The sequence below is a fragment of the Chrysochloris asiatica genome, unplaced genomic scaffold (assembly GCF_000296735.1).
Source record: "Chrysochloris asiatica unplaced genomic scaffold, ChrAsi1.0 scaffold00267, whole genome shotgun sequence".
NCBI lineage: Eukaryota > Metazoa > Chordata > Mammalia > Afrosoricida > Chrysochloridae > Chrysochloris > Chrysochloris asiatica.
The window spans coordinates 3634768-3654507 of NW_006408785.1; the positions used below are offsets into that span (position 1 = coordinate 3634768).

A 19740-nucleotide genomic window follows, 5' to 3' on the forward strand; every position below is an offset into this window, starting at 1 on the left:
TGTTCTGATCTATCCCCTGCTTGGTCTTTCCCAAGATGGTGGCTCCGGGAGCACCTGAGTGTCTTGAATTAGAAAGCATTGGATTTCTTGATTCTGCTGCAAATTCTCCTAACTGTAAGCTTTCCAAGCTTTTAAATTTTCTTTTATATGTGGCTCAGAGTTCTAGCACCATCCCCTGAACCTGCTTGGTCCAGTATTCTGTGTTGTTGCTGACGGAGCTCCTAACTGCATGTCTACCCAATCCTCCATCTTGTTGCCCCATCCAGATCTTTGATTATGGAATAGTAGTTGACTGATTACCCCAGCTTCTGTTCTCTGAGACCCAGAGATTAAGATTCTCAAGGACTGCTCATAGCCAATGAATTAGCAACTAGGGAAGGCAAGGTGGACCTGTTCCGGTAGGTGTGAAATCACTGTAAGGGTCAAATGGGCAATTTGACTTGATAACTTCCAAATCTCCTTACAACTGCAGTGAAGTCTATGATATTTTAATCAGTTGTTTTTATTATTTCCCCTTTTCCTTCAGTTATCTTAGACCTACATCATGATTTTCTCATCGTTTGCTTCTTAGAGGACCTGAGGTAGCAAACCTGGTTGTCCATTAATATTAAGTGGCACCTTCATGAATAATACCTGAAGAATGTCATGCTACAGTCCTACACCCTCTTCTCCCACATTTTATATCCTCTTTTCCTACATTGCTTTTGCTTTTTGTGATAACAGTTATAGACTCCTGATAAACTATACTCGTTACTTCTTTATCATGATTATTTTTTAATTTCTTGTCTCTTCCAATGGAATATAAGCTCTTCCAGGGCAGAGGACAGAGACCAATTTCTGTTTTATTCATGGAGGCATTCAAACATTTAGAAAAGTGTCTACCATGGCAAGGACTCAAATATTTGTTGAATAAATGAATAATTTTATGTCCAATTGTTTGCAAAATATTCTCCTAATATTTTCTTTCCTAAACTTTCTTAGCTTAAACTAGCTAGTCCCAGAGTGCCAAACTATGTTAACCAGGCTGAGTTCAGACAGGCATTATGCTTATTGGAACTAACAATTATTCCCCTTGCTCTGCAAAGAACATAGATTTCTCCAAGTAAAGCTTTCTGCAATTAGAGAGGGTTAACATGAACCTCAAATACTCATTTAAAGGAAGTTGTTTTTCACAGAACAACTGCAAGTTTGAAGAAATCTTAAATTGCATTTCTTGAAGTCTAGTACCAAGGGAGTGAGTTTGTTTCAGTGCCTTGCTCTCAGAAAGAAGTAGCTTACAAGTAGCAATCATGAAACCAAGCCTATTGGATCAGATATTTTACTGCTCACTAGCAATTGTCCATCATATGCTCTTGCTGTCTTTCCCCTGAGGATCATTGTAAAGAGAAAGCCATGGCTCAGTCATTGATTGGGGCTTATTTTCTTTGTCACTTCCAGTCTTAGAAGAAGTGAATCCCAGAGCATATTGTTAGATGTCCCAAAGCTGCCACGACACACCATTTCTGAAGATTCCTAGGAGAGCCAGAAACGGATACATACTGGGAGGAAGGAACAGACAAAGACATTGAGAATGAGGTCACAAGACAGTGCAGAAAACATGAACAAATTAAGCAACTATAAGCTGTAATTATGAAGTGTGTATAAATATTATCTTTGTCTGAACTTGGGAACTAAAAACAGCATCATTGGTTTCTCAACCCATTGTTTCTCATGACACTCAAACAAATTTAAGAAATAGCACCATGTATCTAAATGTTGACCTGAAGGCAGGGATTTTTGTTTTGTTTATCATAATTCAAGGAGTCCTTGAATGATGCAAATGATTAACAAGATTGGCTGCTAACTGAAAGTTAGTGGTTCAAGTCTTATCTAGAGGTTTCTCAGGATGCCAGGAAATCTACTCCTAAAGAATCAGCCATGGAAAACCCTTTGTGACAGTTTTATTCTGACACAAAATATATAGTTTTGAGTGAGAATCAGCTCACTGGCAACTAGTTTGGATTTTAATCTGAAGAATGTATTTTAGTCTGAACTATAGTAACAGGATCTTATTTCAAATAGAGTTTCTAACTACTCTTATTTTAGGATTGAGTATAATTTTGATTTTACAAAGGACTTGCTTACTTTTCTCTTGTAATACGGTATTTAAAAAAATAATATGTATCATTATGCGCCCTAGCATTAGTAGAAAGAAGAATTGAATGTGAAACTAAATTCTTAAAACATTATACATTCTGGGTTATTCATGTGCCTTCTGTATAATAGCAAAACATAGAATATTATAGTAAAACAAAGTTTGAAAATTAAGTTTAGATTTATGTTCAAATACTGATCTGACACTTATTAGCTGTGTGACCCTTGAGAAAGTTATTACACATATCAGTTTCTATCATTGTAAAATGCAGTTTCGTTTGGTAAAATATTGACCAGTAGAAGTGTAGATTCAAGTACATGAAAAGTAATGTAGCACAATGTTTATATAGCACATATTGTTGTTGTTAGGTGCTACTAATTGATTTTTCCTCTTAGTGACCCTGTAGCACAGAGCACATCTTCCGCATAAGGTTGTCTTGGCTCTAATCTTTACAGAAAGAGATCACAAGGTCTTTTCTCCTGCCGAGCTTTTGGATTTTTTTTTTTTAAATAGTGTTTTATTGTGAATTAAATGATAATTTACATGGGAGAACATTAGTTTTACATTCATTCTATCGTATATCGTATCATTGCCATGGTTACAATCCCTTTCATGCATCATCAACCAACCAAAGGGTATACCCTGCAAGCCTGCCCCCTACGCTATCCCTCCCCCCTGCCCCCAGTATTCAGCACACAGTCACTCTCCCTGTCTGGATCCAAAGCCCCCAGCTGCTCCATCACTCCACGTCATCGTCTCTGCCTCCATCTCAGGCATCATTGTTTCTCTGGGTAGGGTCCCGCTCTCGGCTCTTCTCCGTTGATGGTCCTAGGGACCTCTGCTCCTAGACTGAAAAGTTAATCACTTCCTTCCTTGCTATAAAATGTCTACCTTTACATTTCCAACCTTCACAGTCAGTCCTGATAACAATCACTCACTATTGCTGGATGGGTTTGAACTGCCAACTGTTTGGTTAGCAGCTGAGCATTTAACTATTGTGTCACCAGAACTCCTTGTAGCACATAATAGAAGCTTACTAAATGACATCTATGATGAGGTATTTGTTGTGTGCAGTGTATTTTAAGATTTTATTTTTATTGATGGAGCTATACTTTATTGTTCTGGGTCTTCCTTTAAACCTGCCCAAACTGAATTTGGGTTTAGCTGTACCTAGGAAATTCTTTTGCTTGTAGGTAAGAATTATGTGTTTATCATCCAAACCTGTTTGGTTTTCTTAAATTAAGAAATAACTATATTGTTGTAGTTGTTTGGTGCCATCAAGTCAATTCCAACTCATAGCAGCCCTGTGTACAAAAGAATGAGACATTGACTAGTCTTGTACCGTTCTCTGAACTAAAGTAACAGAATCTTGTTTCAAATAGAGGTCCTTCCTATTCGTGTTTTGGTTATGTTTTGAGCTCATTGTTGCAGTCACTGTGTCTGTGCATGTTGAAGATCTTCCTCTTTCTCGCTTGCCCTCCATTTTATCAAACATGGCATCTTTTTCTAAAGCTTGTGCATTCCTGATAACATGTTCAAAGGACATGAGATGAAGTCTTACCATCCATTTTTGTAAATAACACTATTGTTCTACTTTCTTCCAAACAGATTTGCTGGTTCTTCTGGTAGGACAGAAATATATTTTATATTTTTATCCAACACCATAGTTCAAATGCATCAGTTCTTCTCTAGCCTTCCTTATTTACTGTGTAACTTTCACATGAATATGAGGTGATTGAAAATACCATGACTTGGGTCAGGTGCATCTTAGTCATCAAAATGGCATATTTGCTCTTTAACACTTTAAAGAGGTCTTATGCAGCATATTTGCCCAATGAAATGTGTCATTTGATGTTTTGACACCTGCTTCTCTGAATGTTGGTTGTAGATCCAAGTAAAATAAAATATGTGACAACTTCAATCTTTTCTCTATCATTGGTTCAGTTGTGAAGATTTTAATTTTCTTTACATTGAGGTGCAATCTATGCTAATGGCTATAATCTTTCATTTTCACCAGTAAATGATTCAAGTCATCTTTTCTTTCAGTATCAAGGTTGTGTCATCTGAATATCACAGATTGTTAATGAACCTTCCTCTAATCCTAATGCCACATTCTTCTTCATATAATTTAGCTTCTCGGATAATTTGCTCAGTGTACAAATTGAATAAATATGGTAACAGGATACAGCCCTGGTGCACACCTTTCCTGATTTTAAATCATTCAGCATCCCCTTGTTCTTTTTGAATGACTGCTTCAATGTCTATCTAAAAGTGCCTCACGAACACGTTTTAAATATTCTGGGATTTTCATTCTTCACAATGATATCTATAGTTTGTTATGATCCACAAATGAAAGCTTTTGCATAGTCAGTAAAGCATAAATAAATATCTTTATAATATTTTCTGCTTTCAGCCAAAATACGTCTGTTGTCAGTAGTGATATCCCTCATTCTAGGTCCTCTTTTGAATGTGGCTTGAATTTGTGGCAGCTCCCTGTCAATGTACTACTACAACCATTTTGACTTATCTTCAGAAAAATTTTGCTTGCATGTGATATGATATTGGTTCATAATTTCCACATTCTGCTGGATTGCTTTCCTTTGAATATGAATCTCTTACTATTGGTTGGCATAGTAGCTGTCTTCTATATTTCTTAGCATAGACTAATGAATGCTTTCAATGCTGCATCAGTTTGTTGAAATTGTTATTTAAATTGGTATCCTATCAGTTCCTGGACCATTGTTGCTTGCCAGTGTCTACAATGTTGCTGGGACTTCTTCCTTCAATATCATCATTTCAGTGCTCCTGCTGGAAATGGTTGAATGTTGAGCAATCCTTTTTGGTAGTAACTCTGTGCAATCCTTTCATCTTCATTTAGTGATTTAGATGTCGTTCAATATTTGGCCTGTTGCTAGTGGAGGCTTGTATTTTTTTCTTCAGTTCTTTCAGTTTGAGAAATGCTGAACATGCTCATCCCTTTTGGTTTCCTAACTGTAGATCTTTGTACTTTTCATTACAGCATTTTACTTTGTCTTCTTGTGATGTCTTCTGAAATTTTCTGTTCTGCTCTTTTATTTCAATACCTTTTCCATTCATTCTAGCTACTCAGTGTTCAAGAGCAAGTTCCAGAGTCTCTTCTGACATCCATTTTGGTCTTTTCTTTCTTTCCTGCTTTTTAATGACATCTTGCTTTCTTCATGTATGAGGTTCTTGATGGGATCCCACAACTCTTCTGGTACTTAGCCATTGGTGAATGTGTCAAATATGTTCTTGAGGCCTCTAAATACTCACAGTTGTATTTTAGCTGTCATGTAGTGTTTTAATTTTCTTACATTTCAACCTGAACTTACATATTTTCACTTGACAGTTTGTTCCACACTTGGTCTGGCCTAGTTAAAGCTGATGATATTGAGCTTCTCCATCATCTATTTCCACAGATGCAGTCATTTTGATTCCTGTATATTCCATCTGAAGAGAGCCATATATATAGTCACGATTTGTGTTACTGAAAAAGGTATATGCAATGAATAAGTCACAAGATTTTATCATGGAATCTTCAGTGTCATTGGATCCAGATTTTTAAACTACTGACTCTTCTTCTTTTATTCCAACTTTTGCATTGCAAGCATCAGTAATTATCAATGCATCTTGACTGCATATTTGATCAATTTCGGGCTGAAGAATTGGTAGAATTCTTGAATCTCATCTTCATTGACTTTAGTGGTTTGTGTATAAATTTGAATAATAGATGTATTAACTGGTCTTTCTTGTAGGTATACAGATATTATCCTATCACAGACAGTGGTCTAGATCTTGAAATGTTCTTTTCTACAGCGAATGCAACATCATTCCTCTTCGATTGGTCATTCTTGATATAATTAATCATATGATCCTTTGATTCAAAATGGCCAATAGTAGTCCATTTTAGCTTAATAATACCCTGGTGTGACACTATTGAATAGACACTAGACTATTAACCACAAGGACATCAGTTCAAACCCACCAGCCTCTCTTTGGCAACCCTATACAGGGCTGGTATCAGTTTGGAACTCACTCGATGCCACTTAACCATAATGCCCAGGATATCAAACCTTATGTATTCCATTTCATTGTTGATGACTTCCAATTTTCTGAGTTCTATGCTTTGTACATTCCATGTTTTGATTATTAAAGAATATTTGCAGATATTTCTTCAAATTTTGTTGTTGTTTTTGTTAAGTGCCGTTGAGTCAATTCCAACCCATAGCAACCCTGTATAGGGTTTCCAAGGAGCAGCTGGTGAGCTTGAACCACCAACCCTGCAGTTCAAACGACTTTTCAGTCTGGCGCATTAACCCACAGCGCCACACCAGGACTCAAATTTTGAGTCTTTCCCAGTTTAGAACAGATCTTGACAGCTTTGCTTCATCCAGATGACTAAAGTTAACTCTACTTTGAGGAGGCAGCTCTTCCCCAGTCATATTTTGAGTGCCTTCCAGCCTGAGGGATTTGTTTTGTGGTATTATATTAGACAATGTTCCACTGCTATCATGAAATCATGAGTTTTCAACAGCTAATCCCTTAAACATGAACTGCCTATCCTATTTTACTCATTTGTTTTAGTCTGGAAGCACCACTGAAACCTGTCCACCATGGATGATCCTGATGGTATTTAAAATACTGGAGTCATAACTTCCAGCATTATAGCAGCACTCAAGCCTCCACAATGTCACAGACGTATAGATGAGTGGTTAATAGATCCAGGAAGTGATTTGTGGATTAAGGATGCTGTTAATATTTATTAAAGCACGTCTTGGGCATATTTTTTTTTGGATTTTGGGTTCGCAAGCTCCTCTTATGGAGCTCTGGTAGCGTAGTGGTTACGATTAGGGCTGCGAACCTTAAGTTCAGCAGTTTGAAACTACCAGCTGTTCTGCGGGAGAAAGAGGAGGCTTTCTGCTGCCGAAAAGATTCACAGCCTTGGAAACCCTGTGCAGGGTCGCTATGAGTTAGAACCAACTCCACAGCACATAACCACCACCAAGCTCCTCTTATTCATAATTATTAAAGACTTGTGGGGGTTTTTTGTTGTTGTTGTTGTTGCTAAGTGCTGTTCAGTCGGTTCTAACCCATAGCGACCCTGCATAGGGTTTCCTAACAGTGGCTGGTGAACTTGAACTGCCAACCCGGCAATTCAAATCAACCTTGCAGTCCAATGCATTAACCCACAGCACTGCACCGGATTTCTTAGAGATGACTAATATATACCCCTGGTACAGGAATAAAGCTTTTTTTTTTTTTTTAAAGAAGACACAGAACTTAGAGCAAAATGGAAAAGCAAATAACAAAGCAAAAACAACTTGACGTGTTCAAATCACCTGTTTTGATATTCTGTAGGTTCTGCCTCTGAGTTTGTTTTTTCTCCCTAGCTATTCTGACTCAATGTAGATGTATAGATATTATGGAATTTTTCTCAACATTTGAAAAGTAATAGTGTTGGAACATATCTTTCAAATCTTGGAGAACGTTGAAAATATATCTTTCCAGAAATACAAACTAGTCACTCTTCTTGTTCTAGTCTTATACTTCTTACATTTCTTATCTCAAATCATTAGAGTTGGCAGATTCCCACTATATACTCCTTCCTTCTTATTCTAGGTCTAATAAAAATAAGGATGTTGAGAAGAAATAAGGAAGCAGCAAGTGAACACTGTACCACTTTTAATATTTTGTGTCTATTCTATTTTTCTATACAGAAAACAAAATTAAACTACATTACTTTATTGTTGTTCAGTGCCACCAACTCAGTTTCAACTCATAGCAACCCTGTACAAGGTTTCCAAGAATTGGCTGGTGGGTTTCAACTATCATCCTTGTGGTTAGTAGTCCAGTGATTATACTACAGTGCCACACCAAGGCTCCATTGCTTTAGGAACTCATTATTTTTCATTAAACATTAAGTTGAAATGGGTCCTTTGACACAGTCCTGCTCAAGGATGTTTCCAGCTGGTCAGTTCATCTCTGGCCAACTCTGCTATGTGTCCCCACTGCTACACAAGGTGCCAGGGACACTTTGGTTCACGAGTATACTGGGAACATTGGAGGAGGGTTGTGTACTCAGGGTATATTCAGTGGAGACTGAGCAAAAACTTACATGTCTGGAATGCTCTGTAGGTTTGATGGTCTGCAACAGAGGTGTTCATTACAGAAAGGGTGAAGCTTTTGTTCTTGTAATGGGTGTTCACAATTACTAGAGTTGTTGTTATGTGCCATGGAGTCAGTTCCGACTCATAACGACCCTGCATAGGGTTTCCAAAGCTGTAAATCTTTACGGGAGCAGAAAGCCATATCTTTCTCTAATGGAACAGCTGATAGTTTTGAACTGCTGATCATGAGATTAGCAGCCCAATTTGTAACCACTACGCTACCAGAGCTCCTTACTAGAGTACTTTACTACACTACACAAACAAAGAAGAGCTGGGGAGGCTGCTGTGGAGGTTGGTCTTCTGTGCATCTCCAGTTACTCCAAGGGACTGTCTCCCCCCTTTTTAATATTGATGTTGTTAAGTGCTGTCGAGTCAGTTCATACTCATAGCAACCCTATATAGGACTTCTGAGGAGCAGCTGGTGAGCATGAACTTGAATCACAACCTTACGACTCAAACTGGCATTGCAGTCCAGTGCATTAACCCACAGTGCCACACCAGGACTCCCTTTTAATATAGCACTTCCTTTATCTTTTCAAGCTTTTCCTTACTCACTTATATCCTTTTCTAGTCCTTTGAAAATCACCCTTTCATACTAATGAGTGTAGAATTTTATGCTAATGTTTTCCTAATCAGTGAAATGTCATTGGATATTTTTAATCAGGACCCTATATTTTTAAAACTTATTGGAAGCAACATAGGAGAAAGACTGAAATCAGGAAAGAGAACATTTCTGAAGAGGAAGTGCGATGATTGAGGCCAGAATAAGAGAGCAGCGAGTGAGATAAAGATGAGGGACAACTAGGTGTTCAGCAATACACTCACATCAGTGCCCCACACTTTGTGCTTCAAATACAAGTGTCCTATAATCCAGCTATCATTAATAGTGTCCTCCTTTACTCATCATCACCTCTATTCCCAATCCCACCCCAATATATGAGGGGACTTAAAAAAGTTCCTGGAAAAATGGAATGAAAAGATAATGGGATTTCCCACAAACTTTCTGATATTCCCTCATATATTCACTATTTTCTGAAAACTAGCAACTCTGTAGTAGTAATACTAAAACAGTCGTTGTACAGAACAAGACACATCAGACTTAATGTAAAATATGAGGAGCACTGGAAATGGTTAAGTAATATGATCCTGATACAGTTTATTTTCAGGATATTATATTTTTGTTGTCATAATTTTTAAAAAGTAAAGATCATGCATATTTATCATTTAAAAATCCATTCAAAAGTAAAGATCATGCATATTTATCATTTAAAAATCCAATCAAAATCCTGCTTGATATAAGAAAAATTAAGGTATGTAAAATGTCCATATCTTGCTTTGTGCTGTTGTGTGACATTGAGGGATATGACTTAATTTCTGTCAGATGGCGCAGTCATTAAAAAAGTCATTTCCCATAAAGTGGGAAAATTCACAACTCAATTTTTATTTATATTAAATTGTCAAACATTGAACCCATAGAAACAGATAAATAACTGTCATCAGGTTGATTATGAAATGTTGCTAGGTCCTGTATTATCCCAACAACTGGCAACATATTTGAGTCCACAATTTTGAGTTCTGGTAGCGTAGTGGTTACAAATCGGGCTGTGAACCACAGGAGAAAGATGAGGCTTTCTGCTCCCGTAAAGATTTACATCCTCAGAAACCCTGTACAGGGTCGCTATGAGTCGGAACCGACTCCACAGCACATAACAACAACAATTTTGAGTTCACTGTGCCCATCTAGCTCAGTTAGGGTCTTTCTCATCCTCACTGGTTCTCTACTTTACAGTTAACCTTGTACTAAACTATCATTTGTTTCAAGTTACTATATAATACAATATTTTTGGTGATATATGGAAAATCATGTAATTCATCTTTCAATTATATATATTAGCAAGTCAGATTCTTCTATACCCTTGTTTCCCAGGCAGAAAAAAAAGAGTAAGTACCAAAATGAAGATAATGGAACTTTCCACTCGACTTAAGCTCTGTGTCAGTACTGCTTCATTTCCAAAAATAAGGCTTACCATATAGGGTATAAACCTCGTTTTTTCACCATCAATTGTATTTATATGTGGGAATTCAAGGTGCTATTAACTCAAATCCTGGCAGAGCCTTGTCTGTTTTGTCAGTCAGTGACCCCACATAGTAATTACTGCTGCTATACACAGTAGCAGTTAAATTTGATGACATAAGATTTCTGCCCTCCAACCCTATTTTTTAAGAATACTTTTAAGACTCTCTGTATTTGAGGTTGAGGGCCTTGCTGCTTCCCACCTTAACTTTAGGAGGGTTTATTTTTCCGTAGCTGAATTACTCTTAATCTAAAGAAGTTGCATGATCATCATTTTTCTCATGGGTAAGAGATGGAGAGTCCAATCCTGAATGATTGCAGTTATGCAATATTCAAGATGGAAGAGAGCTATATTTGAAGACTTGGGGGAGACATTTTGAAGAGTTAGGAAAATAGGAAAGGGACGAGTAAGTGTGTGAAGAGTTTGGGGAAATAGAGACTGATTGGTAGCTCTTATCCGTTTAGGGAGGAGTATGCACTTTGGTGTCTAACTTTTGTAGTACCCAAAGGCATGTGTATGAAACAGTTTGTATGTATACATATTCCATTTGGAAGAGGAAGGAATAGAGGGAGAAAGGAAGGAAGAAATCAGGCTTAATATGACCCTTACCCTGGTTCCCTAATTTTTCTTTTAATCCCCCAAAAGGTAATGGAAAAGTAAACAGCAGCTTCTTGTTGTTGTTGTGCAGTGCCACTGAGTCGATTCTGAACCGTAACAACCCTGTATAGGGTTTCCAAGGAGCATCTGGTGAGCTTGAACTGCCAACCTTGTAGTTCAAACAGCTTAGTTCATGACAAATCATTACAAAGCTTGAATTTAGAAGAACCAACATTAATAGTATCTTACTGAAGTTACAAAATGTCAAAGATCACATCCCATGGTCACTTACAGACAGAATGATCTTTCAGAACATGATGCAAAATTATGGCAGTGCATCAGAGCTGATGAAAGGATATTGCCTTCTCAGCAGCTATTTCCTTGGCTTTCGCCTCAATTTGTGCTGTTTTCTGGCTCCAGGTTACTTTGTTACTCCTGTGCACAGGCTCACTGGAGACAGTAATGGTGATTGTCTGAGTGCATAGATAAAAGGGACTTTCAGGAAAATTAATAGCTCTGTTCTGATATTGGGGATGTTTTTGCAAGTTGATTGACAGAAAGATGCTTTACAATGTGAACCTGTATATCAGATTCATACCAATGCCACCATTATTTTACACTATTATTCTGTGGTCTGATGGGTAGTTTGGCCTGCTGGCCCCTTCAGCATTCCCCACCATAGCTACAACACTAGTGAAAAAGACTCCTGATTTGAAGTGGCCACCTATCGATAACATTTTAAATAGTCAGTATGGAATGGTAAAGACAGTAGTGTTTGACCTGACATGCAGCTCATTTATGAAGTTTCTCCTTTAGTCATAGACCATAGAAATGGTTTATCATCCCAATATTTCTGGAGTTAATTTGTTCATCGCTGAACTGAATGTGATTGAGAGAACCAACTTCCGGAGAAGTTCATTAACTACCCCTGGCTACTTGGCTGATTAGTATTTTAGCCTTGTTTAGACTCTCAGGTCTCCTGAAGTCTGGTGGTAGCATATTGAAGTGGGATTACCATGCCCTAGTGAACACATGGAAGTCCTTGTGTAATGCTGTGGTTTAAAGCACTGGACCACAGTGTCGGTTTACATCACAAGGTTAGCAATTCCAATTCACCAGCCATGCCTTGGAAGCCCTATACATGGTCTCTATGAGTCAGAACTAACTCGACAACACTTAACAACAACAACAATGAACATATGAGTTGTAATTGACTTGATGGCAGTGAGTTTGCTTTGGTTTCGTTTAAAGAACAAAAACATAGATATTAAGACAAATGAATGAAAAAGAAAAGGAAAATGAAGGCATTCATGGATCTGACACTATCAGAAAGATTTGAGAAAACAGGTAATTTTTTATGCATATCATATATAGTATAGTTTTTGGGTGCTGTCGAGTCAGTTCTGACTCATAGCACTCTGTACAGGGTTTCAGAGAGGGGATGGTAGATTTGAACAGATGACCTATGGTTAGCAGTGTAGTGTTTACCTTACAGTGCCATACCAGGGCTCATAGTAAAAGTACTTAATACACACATCTGTTGCCTGTGAAGTGTATCACAATTTTCAATAAAAATAACAGCAGCAGCTACAGTGAAATATGTTGTGTTTTTTTAAAACTGCAAATCAATGGTTTCATCTGGTGCTTAATTAAATGAAAAAGAATAAATTCCAAAACTGGGTGGCCACATCAATTTTCTTGGAAATTATGAGACATCTATTATAATATTTTCAAAATCTAGACAAAATAAAGGGTATTTCTGCTTCATTTTTTCATTTTGCACCCTGACTTTGGAATTACTTCCCAAGTAAGAAATTCACAGTATTGACATTTTGTTTTGCTTTTCTTTAAAAGAAAATGAAGAGTTATTTTGACTGTATGTTATGTTGTTACTGTGCCGTGGAGTCGGTTCCGACTCATAGCGACCCTTGTACAGGGTTTCTGAGGCTTTAAATCTTTATGGGACCAGAAAGCATCATCTTTCTCCCATGGAACAGATGGTAATTTCGAACTGCTGACCTTGAGGTTTTCAGCCCAATTTGTAACCTCTACGCTACCAGAGCTCCTTGCTTGACTGTATAGAACAGTAGATTAATAGCTTAGTTCTTCAGCTATAGCAGTTCTCTCGTTATTTTCAAATAGTTCAGGGATGCCTACCAATAGGAAATCAAATGCATGGATTTTTTTCACCCCCAAAATGACAGCAACTAAATATAATTCTTAAGTTAAAATCCATTGGCTACTATATTTTTAAACTTCAGTCTATTGATAATATTTCTTATGGTTCTTTTAATTAAAAATGGAATTCAATTTCATGATTGGTTTTAAAAAATAATTTTTAGAAATATATATATATATACATGAATACTGAAGCATTCTAATAGTGGAAGTACAGAATTTGATAAGCTTTTAAAACTGGAACACTCCAGTGAAGAAACCTAACATGGCTGGTATTCCAGAAACTCTCTCACTCCACCTTTCCCCTCCCAGTAACTGTGTGTCCACAGGTAACCAATAACCTGACTTCTCATACCACTGGGAAATTTTGTGGGTTTTGTTTTGTTTTATTTTGCTTTTGTGTGTTATATAAATTAATTCAGTTTTTACTATACTCACTTTTGTCTGGCTAATTTTGTTCAACACTGTTAGCAAATTCATCCACTTGGTAGCAAGTAACTGTACATTATTCATTCAGTGTTGCATTGTGTGAATGCATCTTCATACTGTCAAACAGTTTCTAAAGTAGATGTACTTATTTGCAACCTCCTAGCAATGCGTAAGGAGCTCTGGTAAGCGTAGTGGTTATGAATTGGGCTGCTAATCTCATGGTCAACAGTTTGAAACTACCAGCTGTTCCGCAGGAGAAAGATGAGGCTTTCTGCTTCTGTAAAGATTTATAGCCTCAGAAACCCTTATGCAGGGTCCCTATGAGTCAGAACCAACTCCATGGCATATAACAACAACAACAACAACAACAACAGCAGCAGCAGCAGTGCATAAGAGTTGAAATGAATATGCGTCCTCCTCAAATCTTGGTATTTTTTATTCTTTTGAATTTAGTCACTTCATTGGGCAGTCAATGATTTTTTCCCCCAATCACCAGTTTTTAAATTAACTAAATAAGTGTCTTCAGTAGAAAGGTGAGGCTTTCTGCCCCTGTAAAGATTTATAGCCTTGGAATCACTATACAGGGTTGCTATGAGCAAGAAGCCAATCAGCAACACTAAAATAACAATAAATAAATGTCTAGCAAACTCACACAAAACAAAACTCTTTACTTAGGAAGTAGTGATTGAGATGGGGCAAATTGATACAGTGGAATGCTTCAGCATCAACATCATTAACAAACACAGTTTAAATGGCATAAACAGAAATATATCGGCATAGTGTTTCATTTAAAATACTCTCATATTTTCAGAGAAGGCATTTCCTTTGGGAATGAGGAGATTTGCATATAGGCTAGATATTTATGGAATCTAAAATTTGACATTTAAAATAAGATTTTTGGAAGTAGTTCTGGGATAACAGAAAAGAGTTACAATTATATTAATGGTGCAACTAATGATTGAGATCGTCACAGAAAAAAAGAGAGAGACAGTAGTTGACTTGTGTTTTTATTACTGTTACAGGGTCTCCATTTTGGTGCCTATTGGATATTGTTCCTATAAAGAATGAGAAAGGAGATGTCGTTCTTTTTCTGGCCTCATTCAAAGATATAACAGATACAAAAGTGAAGATTACTCCAGAAGATAAAAAAGAAGGTTTGTACTGTTTTCAGAAAACATTGACAGATGGAGTAACATTTTGAAACTGTTTACTCAAAGATTCTAGCAGGAAAAAAAAATGTGTTTTTAATAACAGCAACTGATAAATATTCATAAGTGTTAGCAGTCAGTATTTGGTGCCTATTCCAAAATCACAGAGACCCAAATCCAGTTACATTCTTTTCTTTTTAATAAATACATATTTGATATGAACCTTAAGTTCATATGCTTACTCAAATTGGATGAGTGTAGGAAAACAATTTATCAGAATATAAGGATTCATACCACCTAGTTTTAAAAAGGGAAAAAATGAATTGATATTGGTAATGGAAATTAAAATGATATGGTTAAAAATATATCTCTTAGTTTCATCTAAAGTGCTAAAGCTCAAAACTCAGTAATGGAAAATTTATTTTTATGCACAAAATTAAGAACTCAAGTTTAATGGTTGTTAGAATGAACTGAGGAACCCTGGTTGGGCAGTGCTCAATTGCTAACTGAAAAGTCAGCAATTCTAGCCAACTAGCTGCTCTGCAGGAAAAGGATGTGTCATTGTATTTGTGTAAATATATGGTCTTGGAAACTCAATAGGGGTGTTTCTATGCTGTCCTATGGGGTCATTATGAATCAGAATTAACTGGATGACAAGGTGTTTTTTTATTTTATTTTATTTTATTTTAGAATGGATTGTTGCAAACAAATTGTGTTCTGTGTTTTTGTATGTAATAGTATACTAGTTTAAGACAATAAGAATTTTAAATTATCTTCAAAGGAGTGTTCCTAAAGTTCTATGTTGCTTATCTTATAGCAAAAGGTTATAGCTCTTCAAGAAATTCCCTGAAATTTCATTTCGGGTAACAGAAATTTACATTGAAAAAAAAAGTGTAATCTTACTCTTAAAAAATAAAAGTTGAATTTGGTATTCTTGTGACCAGTAAAAAACACAATTGTCATTGTAGGAATTTCCTATGTAGTAAGTTTTCTACAAGGAACTTTGGTGATACAGTGGGTGAAGTGTTGTTCTGTTAACCAAATATTGGGTTTCAGACCCACCAGTTCCTCTGCAGGGGCAAGATGAGGCCCTGTAAAGATTTGGCACCTTGGAAACTCTATGGGGAAGGTTCTACTGTGTCCTACAGGGACACTATAGTCAGAATTGACTGGATGACAGTGGATCTGGTTTGGGATTTAAATTTGGTACGTTGTTGTTGTTGTTGTTGTTGTTAAATGCCGTCGAGTCGGTTCCGACCCATAGCGACCCTGAGCAGGGTTTCCGAGGCGGTAAATCTTTACTGGAGCAGAAAGCCTCCTCTTTCTTCCACAGAGCAGCTGGTAGTTTCGAACTGCTGACCTTGGGGTTCACAGCCTGATTTGTAACCACTACGCTACCAAAGGTCCTTAAATTTGGTATAGGAGTTCCTATTTGGTGCAAATGGTTAGCATGCTCTGCTGCTACTCTAAGACTGGAGGTCTGCATCCACCCAGAGGCACCTTGGAAGAGGTCGACTCAACCTCATTCTTAAACTCACTTCAATCTTCTGGTTAGCAACTGAGCGCATTAACTAGTTACACCAACCAGGGCCTTCAAATTGTTAAGTGCCTTTGAGTCAGTTCCGCCTTATAGCGACCCTGAAAAGGGTTTCTGAGGAGCAGCTGGTGAGTTTGAACTACTGGCCTCTTGGTTATATCAATAACTCCAAGTCCTTTATTAAAATCAGTTATTTGACATTTCAGTAAAGCTGTACGTTTGGGAATGGAGTTTTACTCCAGCTTTCTTCAAAAGGATTTGTGAGTATCTTAAACATATTATGTCCTTTGAAGTGACAATATAAATAAAAAAACTAACATGGTATGATGCCCTCCGCCCCAGGTGTGCCATTTATTAAAATGTTTGCAAATATATTACTGCTTTCCTATGCATTTGCATGACTAGTAGGGCATATTTTACATACTGCCATGGAAGAGCAGTCTCACAATAAAAGTTGCTTGGCTATTAGAGCAAGTCTTACAAACTGTCTAATTACAGAAAATTGTAGAAATCAGTGTGTGTAATTTTTGTTTAAATTTTTGCTCTTTTTTTTTTTTGATGTTATAGAAAAACAGAAGGTAAGGATTCTTTGAACATAATTATATAACTATACATATGTGGCACTGTAGGGTAAGCACTAGACCGCAAGATTGGTTTGAACAATGAGGTTGGTAGTTCAAAACTTACCAGCTGCTGCTCAGAAACCCTATACAAGACCAATATGAGTCAGAACTTATTCATATATATATAATATTTGTTAAATATATTTACTTATATATTTACACATACATCCATATAAACACATATGTGAAGAGGCTTTAAAAAGTTTGTGGAAAAATAAAATGAACAGATAATAGAATTTTTCCACAAAATTTTTGAAGCTGTCTTCTATTTATACATAGATAGAAATTGAAAACTATCCTTGGAAAAAAAAATACTGATTATTTTGCTTTCTGTGGGGCAGTTTAATAAATCTGACTTCCTTTGAAGATTAGGATCATGTCTAATGTCTGTATCTTATGCACCTCTTGTCTGTGGGTGGGGGAGAACTCTCCATCTTGGAGGACTGCAGTGGATAAAAGGAATAAAGTGTACAAAAAACTTCAAAAAATTGATGGACAAATTCTATTATCTTCTAATTCCATTTTCCCCACAAGCATTTTGAATTCCTTCATATTTATTCATTTGAAATTTGAAACAGTTCAATAAAAATACCCATTTCCCCACCTAGGTTCTGAACCAGCTGACACAAAATAAGGCATGTGAGAAACCAAAATTGTACTCTTGCTACTTATAAAACTAATAGAGAAGAAAGTGACACATGCCTACAGGCAAATGTACTCCTCTTAGTCACTGCCAGTCACAGTCAGAACTGTCTGCAGCAGAGGTAGAACATTCCTGGATGTGCCTTAACTACCTGAAGAAAAAGATCAGAGTAGGAGCTTGCACAAAGGCAACAGTTGTTAAGTGTTGTCCACTTGATTCTGAATCATAGCAACCCTGTATGGGGTCTCCAAGGAGCAGCTGGTGGGTTTGAGCTTCTGACCTTGTAATTCGCAGTCTAGTGTTTATCCTATAGTGGCATACATGGAGTCCACAAGCTTCCAAAAGAGAAGGGAAAACAAGGAACTGCCCTCTCTCCTTCCAAAGTCAATCAGATTAAAGCCCTCCTGTGTCCCTGGGGTGAAATCTTCCTGGCACAATGGTTATGCACCACCATTTTCCCAGCAGCTTCATGGTGATCTGCTCCTGTAAAGATTACAGCCAAGAGAAACCTATAGTGCCATTCTTCTCTATCACATGGAGTCACTATGAGTATAATAGCACCTCCCTGGCATCTGCTGGAACCAGTAGCAAATACATTGGGAATCTAAAATTCTACCTTATAATCTGGTAGCGTAGTGGTTACGAATCGGGCTGTGAACCTTAAGGTCAGCGGTTTGAAACTACCAGCCGCTCCGCGGGAAAAAGATGAGGCTTTCTACTCCGGTAAAGATTTACACCGTCGGAAACTCTGTACAGAGTCGCTATGGGTCAGAACCGACTCAATGGCACTTAACAACAACAACAAAAAAACAACAACAACAACAACAACAGCTTGATTTACAGTTCACCTGGGCTCAATAACAGTTTTATTTTGTTTTAATATGACTGGCAAGATTTAGAGACAAAAGATGATCTATGGCATGCTTTAAGGAGTTCTGGTAGCACAGTGGCCAGTTAGCCAAAAAAGTTGGCGCTTCAACCCCAGTAGCTGCTCTATAGGAGAAAGATGAGGCTGTCTGCTCCCGTAAAGATTTACAGCCTTGAATATTCTGTGGAGTTGTTCTATTCTGTCTTTGTTGTTGTTGTTGTAAAGTGCTGTTGAGTCATTTCTGCCTCATAGAGACCCTTTATAGGGTTTCTGAGGAGCGGCTTTTGAGTTTGAACCACCCACCTTGCATATCAAACCGCCCTAGCAGTCCCACATCTTAACACACAGTGCCATACAGGTCAATATAAGTCCTAATCCACTTGATTCAGGTGGGTGTGTGACCCAATGGGTTAAGTGATATTGGATTGCTAACAGAAAGGTCAGGGGGTGGAAATTACCAGTTGCTCCACAGGAGAAAGATGAGACTTGTCTGTTTCTATAAAGATAAATAACCTAGGGGAGTTCTGGCATGGGGCTGTGGGTTAATGCACCAGACTGCAAAGCTGTTTGAACTGCAAGGTCAGCAGTTCAAGCTCACCAGCTGCTCCTTGGAAACCCTATTCAGGGTCTCTATGGGTAGGCATAGACTCAGCAGCACTTAACAACAACAACATACAACCTAGGAAACTCTATGGGGCACTTCTACTTTGTCCTATAGACTCTCCAGAATAGACTCTCTAGAAGTGAGCTTGGTGTGCAAGTGAGTGACAAGATTAAAAAAAAAAAATTCAACAACACAGATATAGCAATAATTACATGAGGCAAAGTATGATTTAAAATTTTTGAAATATTTGGTAACAAGTACCCAATGTTTTTAGAGTTTAATGATCTTGTTTCTCAAATGAGTATTATTTTATAAGCAATTATTATATGTATATTTATCTTTTTTACCTATACTTAAGATAGCTTAAAATTCTCTATTAGATGTCATTTTGCAGGAAATGTAGCCTTTGGCCTATGTTTTTTTAAAAAAACTCAATATAAATTTTTGAAAATATTGATATGTTGCTGAGCAGCTGCAGCAGTATCATATCACAGTACTTGAAAACTCTTGTTTTTGTTAAGTGCCATTGAGTAGGTACCAACTACAAGCGACCCTCTGCACAATAGAATGAAACACTGCCTGGTCCTGGGTCAACATCATAATTGCCACCACACTTGAGCCCATTGTTGCTGCCACTTTGCCAATCCATCTTGCTGGGGGGTGTCTTCCTCTTTTTCTCTGACCTTACCAAACTTGATATGCTTTATCCAGCAACTGAT

General features: G+C 37.3%; 1 protein-coding gene across 1 annotated transcript in view; it reads left to right on the forward strand.

The window, feature by feature from the left end:
- LOC102832836 (potassium voltage-gated channel subfamily H member 8-like) overlaps positions 1 to 19740 on the forward strand; it is a gene marked incomplete at its 3' end in the record, with an annotated part of 520053 nt that overhangs the window by 253793 nt on the left and 246520 nt on the right. Inside the window, exon 3 of the mRNA XM_006874245.1 lies at positions 14621 to 14752. Coding sequence (XP_006874307.1) covers positions 14621 to 14752 — 132 coding nt within the window. The remainder of the gene's footprint in view (positions 1 to 14620; positions 14753 to 19740) is intronic.